This window comes from Amblyraja radiata, chromosome 10 (genome assembly GCF_010909765.2).
Source record: "Amblyraja radiata isolate CabotCenter1 chromosome 10, sAmbRad1.1.pri, whole genome shotgun sequence".
Classification (NCBI taxonomy): Eukaryota; Metazoa; Chordata; class Chondrichthyes; order Rajiformes; family Rajidae; genus Amblyraja; species Amblyraja radiata.
Window position 1 is genome coordinate 13059800 of NC_045965.1, and position 22830 is coordinate 13082629.

The window sequence follows — 22830 nt, forward strand, 5'->3', positions numbered from 1 at the left end:
AAGAGCAAGGTGACATGCCTCAATGACTATCGACCAGTGGCACTAACGTCTGTGGTGATGAAGTGCTTTGAGAGGCTGATCATGGCGCAAATCAACTCGTACCTCGACAAAAACCTGGACCCACTGCAGTTCACTTACCGCCACAACAGATCAACGGTGGATGCGATCTCGCTGGGTCTCCACTCCGCTCTGGACCACTTGGACAACAAAAACTCATATGTCAAGCTGTTATTCATTGACTACAGCTCGGCATTTAATACCATCATCCCCTCCAAGCTGGTTACCAAGCTCTCAGATCTGGGTCTCTGCGCATCCGTCTGCAATTGGATCCTCGACTTCCTCATTCACAGACCATAATCTGTCCGTATTGGTGGAAATGTGTCATCCTCGATAACACTCAGCAGGGTAGCACCTCAAGGCTGCGTGCTCAGCCCTCTGCTGTACTCTATACTCATGACTGCGTTGCCGAACATAGTGTGAACCAAGGAATTGATTGTGAACTTTGGAAGGGATAGGATGGGGACCCACAGTCCCGTTTAAATCAACGGGTCGATGGTGGAAAAGGTCAAGCACTTCAAATTCCCGGAGATCTCTCCTGGTCCCAGAACACTGATGCAATTATAAAGAAAGCACATCAGCGTCTCTACTTCCTGAGAAGATTACGGAGAGTCGGTATGTTAAGGAGGACTCTCTCGAACTTCTACAGGTGCACAGTAGCGAGCATGCTGACCGGTTGCATCGTGGCTTGGTTCGGCAACTTGAGCGTCCAGGAGCGGAAAAGGCCACAAAAAGTTGTAAACACTGCCCAGTCCATCATCGGCTCTGACCTCCCTACCATCGAGGGGATCTATCGCAGTCGCTGCCTCAAAAAGGCTGGCAGCATCATCAAGGACCCACACCATCCTGGCCACACTCATATCTCTGCTGCCTTCAGGTAGAAGGTACAGGAGCCTGAAATCTGCGACATCCAGGTTCAGGAATAACTACTTCCCCACAGCCATCAGACTATTAAACTCAACTTCAAACAAACTCTGAACTATAACAGCCTATTGCACTTTATCTGTTTATTTATGTGTATATATATGGTATATGAACACACTGATCTGTTCTGTATTCATGCCTACAATATTCTGTTGTGCTGCAGCTAGCAATAATTTCATTGTCCTATCTAGGACACATGACAATAAACTCTCTTGACATGTGCCAAGGTTCAGTGAAATTCTTTGTTTTTGCATACAAACAGCTGGAACTGCAGATGCTGGTCAATACACAAAAGGACACAAAGTGATGGAGTGACTCATCGGGTCAGGCAGCATCACAGGAGAACATGGATAGGTGACGTTTCGGGTCGAGAACTTCTTCAGTTTGAAGAAGTATCATAACCAAAAACGTCACGTATAAGTTACTCCAGTATTTTGTGTCCTCTTTCAAAACTGTATATTTTAAACGGAATATTGATTACTTCTCCAAATTAATAAAGAACGAAATTTATTATTGCAGACAAATTTCAACATAAAATAAATGACATTCTAATATTACATAAAAGCTCTAAGAAATGTTATCTCAGTCCACTAGTTCCAGCAGATCTTTGGGATGGGTAACTTCAGGTTCTGCGCAATACAGTCAAAGATGATGCATGGATGGAGAAACCTCCGTTCCTGTGAATCTATTTGTTCACTTGGTTAGATCAGAGCAAATTAATTTTCTCGCCACTGTTCCTATACCTTGATATCCGCGCATAACACAAGATCTGTCAATCACCAGTATAAGTGTCCATTATTACTAAACTAAATTAAAATGATTGCTTTCACCCAAGTTTTCATTTATTTCCTTAAGATAGAGAAGAGTGGTACATAGGCAGGCAAGATGTTTTTATTAGCCAAGACTGTTTGGAAGCTTAGGTGGTTCAGCGGTAGAGTTGCTGCCTTACAGCGCCAGAGACCTGAGTTCAATCCTGACTACGGGTACTGTCTGTATGGATTTTAAACGTTCTCCCCATGACTGCGTGGGTTTTCCCCGGGTGCTCCGGTTTCCTCCTATGACATGCAGGTTTGTAGGTAATTGACTGGTAAAGATTGTAGATTGTCCCTAATATGTAAGATAGTGGTGTACGGGGATTGCGGGTTGACGTGAACTCGGGGGACGAAAGGGCCTGTTTCCGTGCTGTATCTCTAAACTAAACTAAACTTTTAAAAAGTGTGCCATAGACTCGTCAGTAATTATTAACTACCAATCAGAAATTATTTTCTTCCTTTCTAACAATCAGGATGGTAAAACAGTTTTCCGTGGATTTTGACAAGAAAATCGAAGGATCAGGCAATCAAGTGGATACGGTAGAATTATCAGGTGGAGCAAGGATCAACAAAGTTTTCCATGAACGATTTCCTTTTGAGCTGGTAAAGGTATAACTCTTACCAATCTCATTCTACTTATGTTATTGCAATGAAACCATCAGAAAAGTAAAATATTGAAGTGATCAGTGGATTTCTGGGCCTTGAGTCATGTAACAAGGAAATCTCCTGAGTGTCATAAAACTGTAGAGATATACAGCATTGAAAACTGTCTATATTGTCTACTAGCTAGAATAAGTAAACATTTATCCCTCTCTAATATATTGTGTGATAGCCTTGAACCTTGGCATCAAAACCTACATAATTTTGCACTGAAAGCACTAATAGTCTCAACTTTCATCCCAGGTTCCAGAAGTCTCTCGAAACAAACATTTTCAAAAATAATTAACAGTAATTTCTTTAGTTGTAAATATACTGTGAAGAGAAGAATATTAACCATAACAAATTAACTTAAAAATGTTGGCACGAGGAACTGCTGATGCTGGTTTAGAAAGAAAAGGACACAAAGTGCTGGAGTAACTCAGCGGGTCAGGCAGCGTCTCTGGAGAACATTGATAGTTGCCATTTTGGGACAGCTGAAGAAGGTTCCCGACCCAAAATATCTCCTATCTAAGTTCTCCAGAAATGTGAGCCTTTTTTTTTTAACTTAAAAATGTATTTGATTCCAAATCTTTAATCATCAGCAAATGTTTGTATTGACAAAAATTATTAAACTGCTTATATTAGTCATAATGGACCACTGGATACCCGGCTATGTAATCATCGACAAATTGATGAATGACAGTAAATGCATGTCCTGTCACTATTTCTTTTAAGATAGCAGAATTGTATAAAAACATGCATGTTAAACATTATCTGTTTATAACAGCAAGTAATTTGCAGATCAAAGGCTTAGGAAGCTCAGATCGAGAGACTTCATTCTTATGTTACTAGTGCCTGTAGTTTATTAAATCATGTGCAAACGGATATCTTATATAATAACTGCAACGTCAAGCATTCGTAGATTTGAAGGTTAATAATGCCTCATAGTCACAGTTTCTTCTGGCGTGAGGACAATAAATGATTTATTTTTAATTTCTGTAGATGGAGTTTGATGAAAAAGAACTACGACGAGAAATTAGCTTCGCTATTAAGAATATCCATGGTATCAGGCGAGTTGCTTTCAAAGAGTGATTTTGATCTTTCAGTTTAACCTGTAATACAGAAGAAATGAAAATTGTGTATTTAGTCTACCACCATACCAATACCAATACCATACCTTTTATTATCATTTGAACCTCACATGAGGTTCAAATGAAATTTGGTTTCTGCAGCCATACAAAAAAAAGAACCAAGACACACACCAACACAATTCAATTCACATAAACATCCATCACAGTGAGTCCTCCTCACTGTGATGGAAGGCAAAACTTAAACATATCTCTCCCCTGCACTCCCCTCTCCCCCCCATGTCAGAGTCAAAGACAGAGTCAAAGCCCCCGGCGGGCGATGTTAAATGTCCCGCAGCCATTAAAGCCACGCCGGGTGATGCAAGGCCACGCACCGGGTCTTGGTGTTGGAGCCCCGGCGGGCTCTTGGTGTTGGAGCCTCGGCGGGCTCTTGGTGTTGGAGCCCCGGCGGGCGCTCACAAAGTCCCGCAGCCATTCCAAGCCGCACGGGGCGGTGATGTAAGGCCCCGCTCCAGGTAATCTTCAACCCCGCAACTCGGGCGGGAGAAGTCGCCGTTGCGGAAGCCCCGAAAAGCGGTCTCCCAGCAGGGACCCGCGGGCTCCCGGTATTACTGTCCACAGACCTGCGGTAGGAGCTTCCGAATCTCCGGGTGTCGGGTCACAGCAGCGCGCCACCACAGCTCCACCCGCTCCGGACACGGCCAGCTCCGTGATGGTGAGTAAATCCGCAGCTCCGCGACTGGAGCCCCAGGTCATTCCTGTCGGAGGCCGCTCCACGTAGCAGCCCCAACGACAACGGAGACCCGACAAAGAAAAGGTCGGGTCTCCCGTGCAGGGGAAAGACCTTAAAGTTCCCCCACCCCCACACACATACCCCGACAAAAAAAACAATAAAAACTACATAGAACAAGACAGAAAACAATAAAATAGACAGACGGACTGCAGAGGCCGCTGCTGACAAGAGTCGCGCCGCCCACATACAAGTCGTCCTTTGCATGCTTACTGCTGCTTTGAGCCTGTAACACATAACTAAGTAATAATGTTGCAGTATCAACATTGTAAATAAAATACATTAACTATTTTGATTTATTTCACTTGTCGGACGTTTTGCCATCATCACAGTTGCAAGGAAAATAATTCCACTGTTCGCATCCTTGTATCCCTTCGTTATCAGCTCTTCCACAGCCAACAATGGGCCATTATCGGTTTCACCCTTACTTGGTCATCTGTTGTCAGCCCTGCCTTTTCTTGCCTCCAGTTCCCTCCCATCTACTTTCAGTCCAAGGAAGGATCCCGACCCGAAATGTCACCCACCCTTTTTCTCCAGAGATGCTGCCTGTCCCGCTGAGTTACTCTAAAGGGCCTGTCCCACTTGGCGTTTTTGTTTTTTGGCGACTGCCGGCATCATTGACTGATGTATCAGGGTCGCCAAAATGTCAAATCCAGCGGCGACAAAAAAAATGTTGCGACACTTGAGGAAACACTGTGCATCAATACGTCATCACGTCGCGTCATCGCCGCGTCACGCCACGACTTTTCCGGTGACCTGATACGTCAGCCAATGATGCCGGCAGTCGCCGGAAAAATCGGCAAGTGGGACAGGCCCAATTACACTTTATGTCTATCTTCGACAATAATTCATGTCATTCATTCATTGCAGCCCTTTTTTTCTTGTGTTTGGTTCCAAACAGTCTTCAAATCAAGTATTCCTAAAATAACCACCTGTTAGGCTGCTGTCTTCACTGTGTGATGGATGTCTTAACTTGCAGAAAGAGATACTACATCTAGGTTAATTTACTTCACGGCTTTCTTGCCATGTTAAGTTTATTTTTTATAATTTTTGCTTTTGAGTACCATCTGCATTCTCTAGCAGTTGGATCTAATTACAGTGTACAATTTTAATTTAACTGGAATGCCAACATTCCATTAGTTAGTTTAAAAATGTACATAATTGAGTGCATATTTGAATTAAATTGTGGCCGTTTAGATTACATAACTAGGAACATTTGACATATAGGCTCCAGTTTTGTTTCATTGCCAATATTTGAAACGTTTAAACTTTTTTGAAATTGCCTAAAGAAAGGTCCCGTCCAAAATGTCACCCATCCATGTTCTCCAGAGATGCTATCTTCCCGCTGAGTTACTCCAGCATTTTGTTTCCTCCTTTGAAGGCCAGTCAGTAATTTGCAGACAAATGCAGTAAACAACCTGACCCCATTTTCAAATGATAAGTATATAAAACTATTTACCAACTTATTAAATGTAAAAACTAAGATATTCTCTGAATGTTGGTTGCATAGTTTTCTTAAAGTTAGGATCATATATGTCAAAGGTTACTGGTAGAAGGTAGGAGAATCGGGTTGAGAGGGAAAGGTAGATATAACTTTCTATAACTTATTACATAAGTTCCTATGAGTTATCAGCTTGTGTGTACCTCCCTTATAAATAGACTTTTCAGATGATAGTGCTTTTTTCTTTAAAAATAATTGGTAGCTTATCTATTTTAATTATTCAAACAGTTGAATTATGTTTGAATGATAATTGTTCTTCTTTTTTAAACAATATTAAATAGTTCAAAATATATTTGTGTGGAAAATGCTGAATATTTTACTAAGTGATGCATGCAGATTTATTTTCTCAGTGTGGTCGTTATCAAGAATGATGTTTTGTCTTGCCTTTAATGTCTTCAGGCCTGGTTTGTTTACGCCTGATATGGCTTTTGAAACTATTGTGAAGAAACAGATAGTGAAACTCAAGGAACCTTGCCTGAAGTGCGTGGATCTGGTTATTCAAGAATTAATACATACCATTAGACAGTGCAGTCACAAGGTAAACTTCTTAACTTTTATTTGTTTCACACAGAGTGATAAAAGTACTAACATCCGCTGAAATCCACATCCTCGACAGTACAGTAATTTAGGTTTAGAGTATGCAATAAATTTGTCACTGATTTGATTTATTGCACTTCATTTGACAGTGAATGTCTCTTCAAACAGTACAAAATAATGCACAACTAATAGTATATGTCAGTTTGCATTAATTTAAGATTTCCCCTTAAGCTCTGTGGCGTCATATTAATATTTTGTGTGTTAATTGCTTTAACTCATCTGGTTACATTTTACAACTTTGCATTTGCTTAGCGCAAAGTAAGATAGTTACTTTAGATGTAGATAGACATCTGATGTGCCATTAGCAGAAATAGTTAGGTAGTCTTTTTTTATCAAGAGATAAATTTATCGTAACTGCTTGCATTAAACATTCAATGTAAATAATTTTATATGATTTATATGAATAAAACACAATAAATTAAAATGCAAAAGAAAGATCCTTTTTTTCCCATTCTGGAGCTTGTGAGTTTAAATTATGCTTTATTTTATTCATTTAGGTTTAAGTTTAGGTTTATTATTGTCACATGTCACGAGGTCCAGTGAAAAGCTTTGATTTTACATGCTATCCAATCAGATCAGATAATACTACACATAGTTACAATCAAGCCAGACTCGGGTACAATAGGTAAAGCAAAGCAAAAGATAGCGTGCAGAATATAGTTCTCAGCATTGTAGAGCAACAGTTCCAGAGACATCCAATGTCCGCAAGGGGTAGAGGTGAATCAGACAGTGCTAGGTTATGGAAGATCTGTTCAGAAGCTTGATAACAGAGGGGAAGAAGGTATTCCTGAGTCTGGTGGGTGTGCTTTCAAGCTTCTGTACCTTCTGCCCGACGGGAGTGGGGTTGTTGTTATGTTAACTGCTTTCATGAGGCATCGTGAAGCACAGATGGGTGCATAGCTGTCGGAGCCAACATTTATAACCTATTCCCAACCAAAGAACCTATAGCAAACAAGATAGTGCACTCGACGAAAAAGACGTAGTACGGTCATGGGTAGATTCATGGGTAATCTTCGACCCCATTTCCGTAACCGGCTTCCGTCTCCGCCATCTTTGTCCGCCATAAAAGATACTAGTGCGGAGATGGAAGCCACTTACGGAAACATCCTCGTAAAAATCAAAGATCTTTGGTAAAAATTTCTCCTCATTTTCTCTCTGCCTCTCTGCCCCGTTAAAGAGACTCACTGACAGAGGGGAAAGAAGGCGGGCATGAGATCAGAAGTTGGGAACAGACAGCCCTTCAGTTTCTTCTGCTGGAGGTAGTTGAGGCCGGGACTATCCCAATGTTTAAGAAACAGGTACATGGATAGGACAGGTTTGGAGGGATATGGACAAAACGCAGGCAGGTGGAACTAGCGTAGCTGGGACATGTTGGCCGGTGTGGGCAATTTGAGCTGAAGGGCCTGTTTCCACGCTGTATCTGTATCACTCTATGATCTACCTTTGGTTCATATGTTTCCTCCTATTATCTCCATCTTACATCTTAAAAATCACCAACTCAAGAGCTGTCCTGACCTCCCATCTACATTAGAGACCTTCAAACTATCTAATGTGATTTCACTGGACTTTATATTGCACCAAACATTATGCCCTTTATCCTGTATCTGTACAATGTGGATGGCTTGATTGTAATTAAGAAAAGTCTTTCTGTTGTCTGTATAGCACACAACAAAAAACATTTCACTGTATCTCGGATTCACAGTATGTGACAATAATAAACTAAACTAAATCAAAAGTCAGAGAAATGTTACCTATGTTTAAGAAGGAACTGGAGGATGCTGGTGAAACTCAGCGGGTGAGGCAGCATCTATGGAACGAAGGAAATAGGCAATGTTTCGTGTCAAAACCCTTCTTCAGACTGATGTGAGGGGGGGGGGGAGAAGAAAGGAAGTGGGCGGATGGAGAGCTGAGAAGGGGAGGAGAAAGTAGGGACTACCTGACATTAGAGAGGTCAATGTTCATACCGCTTGGGTGCAAACTGCCCAAGCGAAATATGAGGTGCTGTTCCTCCAATTTATGGTGGTCTTCACTCTGGCCATGGAGGAGGCCCAGGACAGAAAGGTCGGATTCAGAATGGGAGGGGGAGTTGAAGTGCTGAGCCACCGGGAGATCAGGTTGGTTATCGCGAACCGAGCGGAGGTGTTCGGCGAAGCGATCACCAAGCCTACACTTGGTCTCACCGATGTAGAGCAGCTGACATTTAGAGCAGCGGATGCAATCGATGAGGTTGGAGGAGGTGCAGATGAATCTCTGCCGCACCTGGAAAGACTGCTTGGGTCCTTGAATGGAGGCAAGGGGGGAGGTAAAGCGACAAGTGTAGCATTTCCTGCGGTTGCAAGGAAAAGTGCCCTGAAAGGGGGTGGTGCGGGTGGGAAGGGACGAATTGACCAGGGAGTTACGGGGGGAGCGGTCTCTGCGGAAAGTAGACAGGGGAGGAAATGGGAAGATGTGGCAAGTGGTGGGATCACGTTGGATGTGGTGAAAATGTCAGAGGATTATTTGTTGTATGTGATGCTGGTTGGGTAGAAGGTGAGGACAAGGGGGACTCTGCCCTTGTTACGAGTGGGGGGATGGGGAGTGAGAGAGGAGCTACGGGATATAGAAGAGACCCTGGTGAAAGCCTCATCTATAGTCGAAGCGGGGAATCCCCGTTCCCTAAAGAATGAAGACATCTCCGATGCCCTTGTTTCGAACACCTCATCCTGGGTGCAGATGCGGCGTAGACGGAGGAATTGGGAGTAGGGGATGGAGTCCTTACAGGAAGCAGGGTGGGAAGAAGGGTAGTCCAAATAGCCATGGGAGTCAGTGGGTTTATAGTGGATGTCGTTCAGTAGTCTATCACCTGCGATGGAGATAGTGAGGTCTAGAAATGGTTGGGAAATGTCGGAAATGGTCCAGGTGTATTTCTGTGCCGGATGGAAGTTAGTGGTGAAATGGATTAAGTCAGTGAGTTGTGTGTGGGTGCAGGAGGTTGCACCAATGCAGTCGTCGATGTAGTGGAGGTAGAGTTCGGTTACATGTTACCGATCCTTGTTCTCCAGAGATGATGCCTGACTCACTGAGTTACTCCAGCACTTTGTGTCTACTTTTATAAACCAATAAAACTTGTTTATCCCCAATGTTTCAAGTTCAGATGAAAGTTCATTTACCTGAAAGATTAACTCTTCCTTACAATTGGTTTTATTCCTAACCTGTGAATATTTCCACCATTGACAGTATTTTTATTCAGCGCCTTTTAATTGACTTTTGTATTGACTGTTGTTCAGTTGGCATTGTGTGTTTTATCTCTATCGCAGGATAAAGAGTCATTTCATGTCAAATTGCCCACTAGGGAGTAATCAGTCTAAAATCTCTGTGCAGTAATTATGATGCTATCAGACAGCTTACTACATTTGAATCTGATAGTAGTTTCACCGTTTTAGCTGCATGAATATGCACTGAACTTAATTAGGAGCAAGAAATGACAATATATAATTTTGCAGTTTTTCCCTTTGAGGAAGCTGGAGTATCACTTTATGGATGGATTCCAATAATGCAAATAGTTAGCACAAAGCTTTCTATTGGCAACCAGAATATTCCTCTTACTATTAACGTATAAGTAGCAATTGATGACTCATGATAGAGCAAGTGATATCCTGCACAAGTGTGTGGCATGTTAATTTAGATATACAGCCTGGAAACAGGCCCTTCGGCCCACCGGGTCCACGGTGACCAGCTATCACCCATGCACTTGTTCTGTCCTACACACTAAGGACAATTTACAGAAGCCGATTAACCTACAACTCTGCTTATCTTTGGTCTGTGGGAGAAAAGCAGAGCACTCGCAGAAAACCCACAATGTCACAGGGAGAACGTATAAACTCTGTGCAGACAGCACCCGTAGTCGGGATTGAACCGGGTCTCTAGTGCTGTAAGGCAGTAACTCGAATGCGGCGCCACTGTGCTGCTCACTTTCTTTCACCAAGGTTAATCTAATGGATCATTTGGATACATGGCACCCACACTTGGAGAAGGTTCCTGACACCACAAAGATATGAGGAGTAGCAAACATCACTTCCTTGCTCAATAAATAAAGGCTATGCCCAGCAATTTAGCCCTGTCAGCTTAACCTTGGTGGAAGAGAGCTCTCAGAAACATTGATCTGTGGCAGGTTCAGTGAACTTCTTGATTAAGACAAGCCAGCACAAACTTGTCACGGGTAAATTATGTTGAGTTAATTTGGTCCAATTGTTTGATAAGATAACAAATACAGTTGGTGAGAATTATCTGTCAATGACGCGCTAATGGACTTTAATACGGCTTTTGATAATGTTGCGATTTCTTAATTTGCTGACAGCACAAACTTGGCAGTAATGTGTACTCTGAAGACGATAGTGATAGATTGCAACAGGATGTAAAGAGGCTGGTGGAATAGACACACTGCCGGCAGACATGGAGAAATATGAGGTGATCCATTTTAATAGGAAGATTGAGAATATAGCATAAATAATACAGTTCTGAAAAAAATGCAGAAAGAGAGAGTATGGGTCTGGTAGAGAGTTGTTTAGGAAAGAACCGCAGGTTTACACTGAAGATAGACGTAAAATGCTGGAGTAACTCAGCAGGACAGGCAACATCTCTGGAGAGAAGTAATGGGCAATGCCCTTCTTCAGACTGAGTCGGGAGAGGGAGACTAGAGATATCGAAGGGTAAGGTGTGAAAACGACAGATCAAAGCAGATGCTGTCAAGGAAATGTAGAATGGTTCATTGTTAGTTGAGGGGATGGTGACAACGCGGCCTATAATCAGTAATATTTAATCAAGAGGACAGTAGATCTAGTTGGAGAACCTGGGATGGTGGAGGGACGGAGAGAGAGGGAAAGTAAGGGTTACTTGAAGTTAGAGAAATCAATATACCGCTGGGTTGTAAGCTGCCCAAGCGAAACATGAGAGTTGCTGTATTATAACCATTCTATAATATACTCCTGAGTCTAGAAGAATTAGTGCTTATCACAATTTTTATTTATGACTAGACAAGAAATGCATATCCAGAGAGAGTTGATGATTCCTTTAACAGACTTGTCTAGACTCAGGGTTCCCATGATCAAGTCATTCAGAATTGAAGTCAGAGGAGTACATTCCTTCAAGGAAGAAGTGCTGCATTTATGTGCAGGTATATTTTTGTTATCTGTAAGTAATAATTATTTTAAAAGAAATGTAATTTCCAGTTCTAAAATAAGCAGCAACCATAAAAAGGATTTAGAATTGCCAGTCAGTATTGTCGGCCGCAATTTGTTGGGAAGTAGTTCCACACTGAATTGACCACATTTATCCTTGCATGCCTCAGGAAGTTTGGGCCTTCCATATGAACACACAAATCCCCAAAGCAAGTAAAAGCATGAGAGCAGACGAATTGATTAATAAAATATAAGAGACGTCACCCTTGCATTCCCCTCTGATGTCTGATCCTCCTTACGCTTGTTCTTCCTGTGCCAGATCTAACCTGCCGGGTCCAGTACTTGTGAAGATAGGCACAAAGAAGAAAATGGATGCGTGACGTTTCGGGCCGGGACCCTTCTTCCGGCTGAATTTTCTTCCAGCTTTCTTTCTTCTTCAGCTTTTTTTCTCCTCCCACCCCACGTACAATCAGTCCGAAGAAGGGTCCGACCCGAAATGTCACCCACCTTTTTTCCTGAGATGTTGCCTGAACCTCTGAGTTACTCCAGCACTTTGTGTCTATCTTTGGTATAAACCACCATCGGCTGTTTGTTCAAGAACCCTGTTGTAGTTAAAATCACAAGTACTGTTGCAAACATGTTTATTTTTTCAATTATTATCTTTTTATTTAAAAGACTAAATGTTAACCGATTAGTCGGTTTTGAATGTTTCTGCATTCAGAATTTTGGACATGTTCAACTTTTTTCACAACCAGCAAAGCATGGAAGCATGTGATCAAAGTTTTTCCCTACTTTAAACTTTTATATTCTGCTGGTGAATCTGGTAAATTTCACTACTTCTAATAGTAGAGACTATATATTTCCGTTGCATTGTTGAACATAATAGCCATCAGGCATATACAGTAGTTAAGAGAGCATTTCATAAACCAGGCAGCATCTGTGAAGAGAGAAAAAGTTAGTGTGTTGATCAATAATGATTCATCGGACCTAAACATCCTAAAACGTTAACTCTGTTTCTCTCTCAACAGTTGCTGCCTGACCTGCTTGGTATCACCAGCATTTCCTGTGAGTTTATTTTAGGTTTCCAGCATATGGAATCTTTTTATTTTGTGTTCGGAATGTAATATCATGTAGCGATAACCATAAACTCCTTGGTAACATTTGAACTCAGCAAACCTGTCTTAAGAGAGACAATTTTATTTTTGTCTTTTATTGGAAGATGGAAGTTTAAATTTACCCTGTACTACATTCAATATTAGATAGCTTGAAAGTATCTATCAAAAGCAGCCTAATCTTTCCTAGCAATAGCTGAAACATTTCTATTCATAGAAAATATTTAACAAATAAATATAGTTGAACATTCCTTTATGAGCATCACTCTTTTCTGAAATATTTTTATTATATTAAGAAAATAGCTCAGACATTTTTACTATTTATATCTTAATGTATTTATATTATAAGAAATGTATTATATTATTATTATAATAATATATTATAAGACATTATTTATATCTTAATTTTGAATTTTCCCCTCATGAGCAATTGACCTCTTATGAGGAAATACATGATTAACCATAGAATCTAATTATTAATGAATATAGTAAACATACTTTGGACAATATTAAGGTGAGTGGTATCATTAGATGGATGAACCTTCACTTTAGGAACTTAGGTGAACGTGCTTTATCTTCACAGCTGGGCAGATACCCAAAACTGCGGGAAGTGACGGAGAGGATAGTTTCAAGCTACATACGAGAGAGAGAAGGAAGGACGAAGACCCAGGTTAATATACAATATTTTAAAATCAACAGAAAATGCTGGAGAATCTCTTCAGGAGAGCAACGAAAGAAGAGAAGGCTCCGATCAAAAGGACCTATTTTGTAAAAGCCTCCTGGGAGTCATTTTAGTTTAGTTAATTGTCATGTGTACCGAGGTGCAGTGAAAAGCATTTTTGTTGCGTTCTATCCAATCAGCGGAAAGTCTATGCATGATTACAAAAGAACCTTCCACAATGTACAGATACAGAATAAAGAAAATAACGTTTAGTGCAAGATAAAGTCCAGTATATTCCAAATTAAAGATAGTCTGAGGGTCTCCAATAAGGTAGTTAATAGGTCAGGAGTCAGGACCGCTCTCTGGTTGGTGATAGGATGTTTTAGTTGCCTGATTACACCTGGAAAGAAACTATCCGTGAATCTGCACTTTTTCAAACTTCCGTACCGCTTGCTTGATGGGAGAGTGGAGAAGAGGGAGTGCCCGGGGTGCGACCCGTCCTAGATTCTGCTGGTGGCCTTGCCAAGGAAGCTTGTAGCTGCATGAGAAAATGCAACCATGCACCAAAACCGGGGCTGTTCTATGTGCAAGGTGATAGATATTTTCACCTTCAATGTCAATGCTTCCAATACATTTCGGGCAACTAATCCATGCCATTGCTGACAGTCTGCAATGCACTGCTGAATATGGGCTATCACTGAAGAAATCTCCAGAGAGTTCAAAACATTTTGCACCTGCATTTTGCATTATGTCTTTCCAACACTAGTAGGTTCCATTAGTACTTACTTGCCACTAAATAGGTTAAATCTCAGTCGACTGTTGATATTTCATTTGGCTTGGGTAGGAACTGCAGATGCTGGTTTACTCCGAATATAGACCCAAAATGTTGGAATAACTCAGCAGGTCAGGCAGCATCTTTAGAGAAAAGGAATAGGTGATGCTTCAGGTCGATCTAAAGAAGGGCCTCGACCCGAAACATCACTTATCCACTTTGGTGGCAAAAACAGGAAAGTAGACTATTAGAAAGTAGCATGCAGTAAAGAAGGCGAATGGTATGTTAGCATTCATAGCAAAAGGATTTGAGTATAGGAGCAGGAGGTTCTACTGCAGTTGTACAGGGTCTTGGTGAGACCACACCTGGAGTATTGCGTACAGTTTTGGTCTCCTAATCTGAGGAAAGACATTCTTGCCATAGAGGGAAGTCAGAGAAGGTTCACCAGACTGATTCCTGGGATGTCAGGACTTTCATATGAAGAAAGACTGGATAGACTTGGTTTGTACTCGCTAGAATTTAGAAGATTGAGGGGGGATCTTATAGAAACTTACAAAATTCTTAAGGGGTTGGACAGGCTAGATGCAGGAAGATTGTTCCCGATGTTGGGGAAGTCCAGAACAAGGGGTCACAGTTTAAGGATAAGGGGGAAATCTTTTAGGACCGAGATGAAGAAAACATTTTTCACACAGAGAGTGGTGAATCTCTGGAATTCTCTGCCACAGAAGGTAGTTGAGGCCAATTTATTGGCTATATTTAAGAGGGAGTTAGATGTGGCCCTTGTGGCTAAAGGGATCAGGGGGTATGGAGAGAAGGCAGGTACAGGATACTGAGTTGGATGATCAGCCATGATCATATTGAATGGCGGTGCAGGCTCGAAGGGCCGAATGGCCTACTCCTGCACCTATTTTCTATGTTTCGATGTCTATGTTTCTATCACCTAACCCTTTTCTCCAGAGATGCTGCCTGACCTGCTGAGTTACTCCAGCATTTTGTGTCTATCTTCGATATTTCTTTTGGTTTTGATTTCCATAAGAAAAATGAAATATGTTTATCAAAAGCCATAGATAAGTTTTAGCCTGTCTGTGTCCTTTGCCTAAGATCTAAGGTTGAATGAAAAAAATATGGTTAACATTTTAACATGTTATCTTCATTAGGTATTGCTACTGATTGATATCCAGTTGGCTTATATCAATACAAACCATGAAGACTTCATAGGGTTTGCAAAGTAGGTATCTAGTTAAAGCCTTATAATAATGACTTTTAGTTTGGAAATCAATAAATGTTTATGATTTCATTCCCACAGGCAACTTTACAGCATATAAGTGTTAGTAAAATGTAACAAAATTGAAATTCAGGTAATGAATAAAAATCTTCCAATAATGCTGTGGCCATTTAACACAATGCAGTTATTTCACTTTCACTATTGAGCCCACAGATACATAGATAATAGGTGCAGGAGGAGGCCATTCGGCCCTTTGAGCCAGCACCGCCATTCAATGAGATTACGACTAATCATCCACAATCAGTACCCTGTTCCTGCCTTCTCCCAATAACCCTTGATTCCGCTTGCCCTAAGAGCTCTATCTAACTCTCTTTTGAATGCATCCAGTGAATCGGCCTCCACTGCCTTCTGAGGACAAGGCCCAGGAAACAGAGTGTAGTGGGTATATGGAATAAGCTGCCAGAGGAGGTAGTTGAGGCAGGTACTAGAACAATATTTAAAAGGCATTTGGACAGGTACATGGACAGGAAAGGTTTTGAAGGATATGAGCCAAACGCAGGCAGATGAGATTAGTCTGGATAGGGCATATTTTTGCTTTGGGCAAGTTGGGCCGAAGGGCCTGTTTCCGTGCTGTATGGCTCTATGATATCTAAATGAAAATGTTATGAGGTCCTATCCTATCCTATTTGTTCATTTATTTATTATTTTGGAGCTTTCTGTAAGCAACAATATCTAGCACTTTAACCATCTTCATCTTATCGAGTCCACACACAAGATTAGAAGTTGTTCAGCCAGAGCTGAGCACATTTCTCGGCATCCGCATACGATGGTGTCTGTCTTGCGCTTCTTGTGCCTGGTAATGGAAAGATTGGTGAAAAACAGGGCCGCGACGTGAACGCTCTTCCCTTGACCTCACTCTAACCATGAACACAGCACTGTGTGAGGAATAAATGGTGACCTCAAAAATATGCATGGCAGTATTATGATACAGGACGAGAAACGTGCAGTCCCATAGTGATCCAGTTCCTCAATTACAATCTCTTTTTCCTGATAATATTGAAAGCAAAAACCAATCAAAATATAAATCAATAAATCAAGACTAAAGTAAACAATGTTTAACTAATCATCTTTAATATCCTTAATGACTGTTGTAAATGCCTTTGAAGCCCTAGTACTAATGCACAGGGGTCTTTCTGGGGCTGCAGTAAAAAAAAACTGTAGTTATCCCTGATTTAGGTGATGGGAGTTTGCATATGTCTACAAAGAATGACTGAGTCCAAGATGGTCACATTTCAGTTTGTGTTATGTTACTAAGAGCATTAGCAATCTGAGCTAGATGGGTGATGGGCAACTACATGGACACTCAGAAATCGAGAGGTAGAAGCCCAAATACTGTCATCCCAAGAGTTCACTTCATGGAAGATATACGTATTTCAGATATCTTAAAACACCAAGACCAGGAAAACAACTTTAGTTGTTTCAACTCATTACATTTTAGCGATTAATATTCAGATTGTTTAAATTTTAATTAGGCAGGAATATATAAACTGTATGTCACCCATATAATTTGTGATCTTCATTGTATAGGAAGGAACTGCAGTTGCTGGTTTACACCGAAGATAGACGCAAAATACTAGAGTAACTCAGTGGGACAGGCAGAAGGAATGGGTGACCTTTCATGTCGAGACCTTTTCCAATGTCATCCATTCCTTCTCTCCAGAGATGCTGCCTGTGTTACTCCAGCAATTTGTGTTTATCTTTTGTGATCTTCAATTGTAAAACAGTTATAGAAGCAAAGAACTGGAGTTGATGGTTAATACACAAAAAGACACAAAGTGCTGGAGTAACTGAGTGGGTCAGGCAACATCTCTGGAGAACGTGGATGGGTGATGTTTCGAGTCGAGAGAAGGGTCCCGACCCGAAATGTCACCTATCCATGTTCTCCAGAGATGCTGCCTGACCCGCTGAGTTTCTCCAGCACTTTGAGTCCTTTTGTTTAGTAAACCAGTTTTTCGGACTTCCCCGCATATTGCTACACCATGCAGTTTCTCCAGCACTATCCTACTCATCTGTTATAAGATCTTACTGCTTCTTATACTTAGCCTGGCAGCTGTCACTGTTGCAACCAGTGCATTAAAAGTAGCCCTCTATTACCTACCGGGGAATGTTGTTCCGTCTGTTATAGAAACTACTCTCATGAGAAAAGGGAGGGACAGTTCTCATGTGGGGAAGATGGATCTGAACAAATTGGTGATGACCCATGCCCACAGAAGCCATCTTATTTTTATTAAGGGGCTCTACAAATCTTCAGGGCAACAGCTAAAGTTTGCCAGAGAGGTTCCCGTAAAAGTTTACGCAAAGTGAGTTCTGGCTCTGAATTGAGCATAGAACATAGAACAGTACAGCACAGGAACGGGCCCTTCAGCAAAAAATGTCTGTGCTGAGCATGGTGCCAAGTTATACTGATCTCACCCGCTTGTAGATGATCCATATCCCTCCATTCCCTGCATATCCACGTGCCTATCCAAAAGCTTCCTAAACACCACTATCCATCCCCCCACTTTACTTGTATCCACTTATCACTTGCCAAGCTTTGTCCCACCTTCTCTCCTCCCTATTTCTCTTCCAGATTTCTCCCCCCCCCCCCCCCCCCCCCCCCCCCCCCCCCCATTATAAACAGTCTGAATTTCAGGTCATGACCCGAAACGTTGGCTATCCATGTTTTCCACATATGCTGCCTGATCCGCTGAGTTGCTTCAGCACTTGTGCCTTTTTTTCCGACTCTGCCTCGACTCAAATGTTGTATCTCTATCTGATTTCACCACTTTCTTTTACACTCTCAGTATAAAAAATGCGTGTGCCTTATACTTGAAGCTAACATACTCGGCAAGTTAACAATTCAGAATTATAAAGGTGTTGTGCCTCTGGTCAGTTTAATTATTTGTGTGTTATGGCCAATTCTAGTGCAATTCTTGCTCACAACAATTGACTTTTAACATTGCTTTAATAATTCTTGTAAGAGTAAAGACATAATGTGCGTTCATCTCCATGTTACCTTTTTGATATGACATCCTGATAAAGGCACATCATATTTTCGATTTGAAGCTTCATTGTTCCTTGGAATGTAAAGATGTTAGGTAATCTTAAGCAATTTTTGCATTTAGAAACTTGTTATACTTTTTTCTATAGTACCCAACAAAGATGTGGTCAGCTTTATAAGAAACAACCTGCTGGAAATCAGGTTAGTATCTCATTATGTTAATTTTCGGTGCATGCATTTAACGTCTGCAGTTTTAACTTATCTTTTTCTTGCAACCTAATTTAAAGCATGATTATGATAATTTTTTTTGCAATGTACTTTCAGATTGTGTTGAAGAATTGCATTTTAAAATATTTTTTTATGGGCATGCATTGGACAATCATGGCACAAGAATTTACTATCCTTCTTGCTCTGTGGCCATTTGTGCTGCATTGCATTCAATTTTACTTTAGACCTTAGAGATACAGCACGGAAACAGGCCCTTCGGCCCCAGCGATAACCCCGTACACTAGCACTGTATCTACACACTAGGGACAATTGACAATTTTACCAAAGCCAATTAACCTACAACCCTGTGTTGGATGGAACTGCAGATGCTGGTTTACACTGAAGATAGACACAAAATGCTGGAGTAACCCAGTGGGTCAGGCAGCAGTCTGAAGAGGGGTCACGACTATTCATTTTCCCCAGAGATGCTGCCTGACCAGCTACAGCATTTTGTGTCTATCTTTAACCTACAAACCTGTAAGTCTTTGGAGTGTGGGAGGAAACCGGAGCACCCAGAGAAAACCCATACGGTCACAGGGAGAACGTACAGACTGCGTACAAACAGCATCTGTAGTCAGGCAACAACTCTACCGCTGCGCCACTGTGACGCTCCATGTTATCTTTGGTTATTTTTTTGTTCCCACCTGATAGCCCTCCATCTTAACTAATTGCACTTCTGTTTACAATTGTTTTTGTTTTGTTACTGCTTGGCAGAAGAATTATTGGTGAGTAATTATTCTGTGCTTTCAAGTAGTGTAGTTTACTAGTTCAGACATGTGCATTCTTTTATTAATGGCTAAAGTGGAAGCCTTCTCAGAGGGCAAGATGTCGGTTTCACTGAGGTTTTGATGAATGTTAAGTACTTCAATAGATACACCAATTGATATTCATAAGAATCCATGGCAATATGTTTCATTTTAGACTAAAGCCTAATTAAATATTATTTAGTAATTTAGATTTAGAAGCACCTTTTAATTGAAAATTAGTTGGATTGATCTAACAATTGAAGATTGACTTTGCCATTGTGATAGACACAAAAAGCTGGAGAAACTCAGTGGGTCACACAGCATCTCTGAAGAAAAGGAATAGGCGATGTTTCGGGTCGAGACCCTACTTCAGAGTGAGAGTGAGAGTCGGGGGAAAGGGAAACGAGATATAGACGGTGATATAGAGAGAGATATAGAACAAATGAATGAAAGATATGCAAAAAATTAACAATGATGAAGGAAACAGGCCATTGTTAGCTGGGAGCTAGGTGAAAACGAGTTACAGACAACGAAGCTCACCAGGATGACAGTGAAACCAATGCAACTGGAGCGGGGGAGGAACGGAGAGAGAGGGGATGCAAGTGCTCCTTGAAGTTAAAGAAATCATTACTCATACCGCTGGGGTGTAAGCCGTTCAAGCAAAATGAGGTGCTGTTCCTCCAATTTGCATTTGGCCTCATTCTGACAGTGGAGGAGGCCCAGGACAATTGTGACAATTGCCAATGTGATTCTGTATGGGCATGTTGGCAACTATTAATTGACAACTTTACAACAGGCACCTTTTAAAAGATGTACCTTCAAGTCCTCAGTCTTACCAATGCTTTTCTCAGTTGCATTGTTTTTGCTTTGCTGTTCCAGGATCCTCATCCTCCACTGTTGAGACAAATTGTACGAGCTAAGGCTTTGTAAGATGTACTAAATTATTTCTGAGCACTGTTCTTGTAATGTCAGTTTGTCTATTACTAAATAACATGTTTTTTTAATTAACATTTTTACCTATTTACAGATTTTTCACCTTTAATGCACAAAAAAATTAAATGGAAAATTATATCTATTGTACGGTATAATTATATTAATGCACATGTATGAACTAGTACACTCGAGAATTAAAGTAGATATGCAATAAATATATAGATCAGCTGGTGGGGGATCACATCTCTACATTAATAATATATTAGAAATTGTCAATTTCATTATCCAAGTCTCATTCATCAGGTTTTAAGCCAGCTTTATCCTTTGAGAATACATTGTTATGTACAAACTAAATCAGTAAATCAAATTTTATATGGTTAAGTGGCTGTACAGTACAAATAATTCAACCATTAGTGACCATTCTTGTGTCTCAGGTTATATATATACATTTTATATCACCCCTTTTCAATATGGATAGCATTATTACTGAGTTCTGAATGGTTTCAATTTTGGTCTATTGACTTTTCCCTGCATTGAATTTTTATTTTTATTAATATTTTAAATTTGCTGATCCGGGTAAGACATGGATAATGAAGATTAGCCCCTAATTTGGTGCATGTTTGGTGATATATACGTTAGTGTGTATACTGTATATAGTTACTGACAATTTCTGTCTTTTTTAAATTAATGTGCACCTAACTTTTGGTCTGTTCTGATTTATATCGGTCACTTTAACTGGTGCTCGTTGTTTTAATTTAATGAGACTTGAAATATTTAGTCTGCCAGCCTGCTTTGTCTCACAATTCTATTGAAATACAGTATCTGTCTTTTGTTAAGTGTTTCAAACGTAAGTGTTTTATGTCTACATTCAGTAATCAGATCCTTAGTATTTTTGGCGCCATATGCTTTCTCGTGCTGAAAGTGTATATCTAAAGTTGTTGTTTTATAGATTTGTAAACGTGGCCCTATTAATACCTTTGATACATAAAAACTCTGAACTTGTCAACTCATGGGACAGATACTTCTTCAAGTAGATTTTTTAATTTTACTTAACAAATAAATAAAACAGCTGATTTAGATACATAGTAAACCCTCGATGTAACGGACCACGGAGGGGGATGGTGTCTGTTATTGCCGATTGCCCGCTATAACCGAGCGAGGGGGGTAAGGTCAGGTCGTCGGGGAGGGGAGGTTAACCCCCGCATCATCGGGGAAGGGAGGTTAACTCGGGGGAATTCCCAGGCTGGGGAGCCACAGAGCCCCCGGCCCCACACGCGGTGCGCCAGGGACGGGCCCGGTACTCACGCCGCCTTCATGCTGCTCCCTCTCTCCACTCCCACAACCGGAAGCTGCCGCCACATGGTGCCAACTCTTTGGGTAACTGGCGGAAGTGAGGGGATGGTGCAACGGGAGCCTCGGTTCGCTATCACCAAAATCTGCTGTATAGAGGTCCGTTACCGTGAAGGTTTACTGTATATTAATGGGGTTTATTTCAGTTTTTTATTTCATTTACACTGAATAAATCAGATAGGAAAGATATCATATTTTTGTTTTCAACGTTGTCGATTAAAAGTGTGTGTATGAAATACTATCCATGCAGTCTCGTATGAGAAGTCCAGATACAACGCACTGAAGGCCACCAGGAGCATGAAGAGCCAATTTGGAACCAAGCTGCTGTCATAGACGGGTGCTCGACAACTGTGGCAGGGCTTGCACACTAACACTTCCTACAAGCAAAACCGGGAGGCATATGTGGCAATGACGTACCACTTCTGGACGAGCTCCCTACCTTGTATGTACACTTTGAAAGGGAGAGCACCAACACACCTACATGAGCCCCTACAGCCCATGGTGACCCTGTGATCCCAGTCTCTGAGGCTGAAGTCAGAGCATCCATCACAAGGGTGAATCCACAAACGTATCTGGCCTAGATAGTGTACCTGGCTGAGTGCTAAGGACCCATGCAGACCAGTTGGTTGGAGTATTCAAAGATATCTTCAGCCTTTTGCTACTACCATCTGAGTTTCCCACCTGCTTCAAAAGGGCAATTATTGTACCATTCGGTGCCCTAGAATAGCTGAAGATGGTCTGAAGAAGGGTCTCGACCCGAAACGTCTCCTATTCCTTTTCTCCAGAGCTGCTGACTGACTTGCTCAGTTACTCCACCATTTTGTGTGCCACTTCGGTGTAAACCAGCATCTTCCTACACAAGAAGAGCACGGTGACCTGTCTCAATGACTACCATTCGGCAGCACTTACGTCTACCATAATGAAGTGCTTTGTGAGGTTGCTTATGGCATGAATTAGAAACGGCCTGGATTGCTTCACTTTGCTTATTGCCGCAACAGGTCAACAACAGATGCTTTCTCACTGGCTCTCCACTCTGCTCGGCACCATCTGGATAACAGGAACACATATATCAGGCAGCAATTCAACACTATCATGCCCTCCAAACTCTTCGCCAAGCACTAAACCTGGGCCTCTCAAGAGTAAAGTGGCTTTTATTGTCA

At 41.3% G+C, this 22830-nt stretch overlaps 1 protein-coding gene and 1 long non-coding RNA gene across 6 annotated transcripts in view; one reads left to right on the forward strand and one right to left on the reverse strand.

Annotated features, from left to right (window-relative positions):
• dnm3 (dynamin 3) overlaps positions 1-22830 on the forward strand; it is a 168769-nt gene that overhangs the window by 40245 nt on the left and 105694 nt on the right. For all 5 annotated transcript variants that reach the window (XR_004413239.1, XM_033028059.1, XM_033028062.1 and 2 more), the window contains 6 exons: positions 2267-2402; positions 3435-3502; positions 6211-6349; positions 13260-13346; positions 15267-15337; positions 18524-18575. Coding sequence is in view for 4 of the 5 variants with exons in the window: in XM_033028059.1 (XP_032883950.1) it covers positions 2267-2402; positions 3435-3502; positions 6211-6349; positions 13260-13346; positions 15267-15337; positions 18524-18575 (553 nt within the window). In the remaining variant the exon portion in view is untranslated. The remainder of the gene's footprint in view (positions 1-2266; positions 2403-3434; positions 3503-6210; positions 6350-13259; positions 13347-15266; positions 15338-18523; positions 18576-22830) is intronic.
• On the reverse strand, positions 14638-21665 carry LOC116977546. The gene is made up of 3 exons (XR_004413241.1): positions 21547-21665; positions 18851-18855; positions 14638-14648 (listed from the first exon to the last, which is right to left on the reverse strand). It is a non-coding gene; the product is annotated as an uncharacterized LOC116977546 (long non-coding RNA).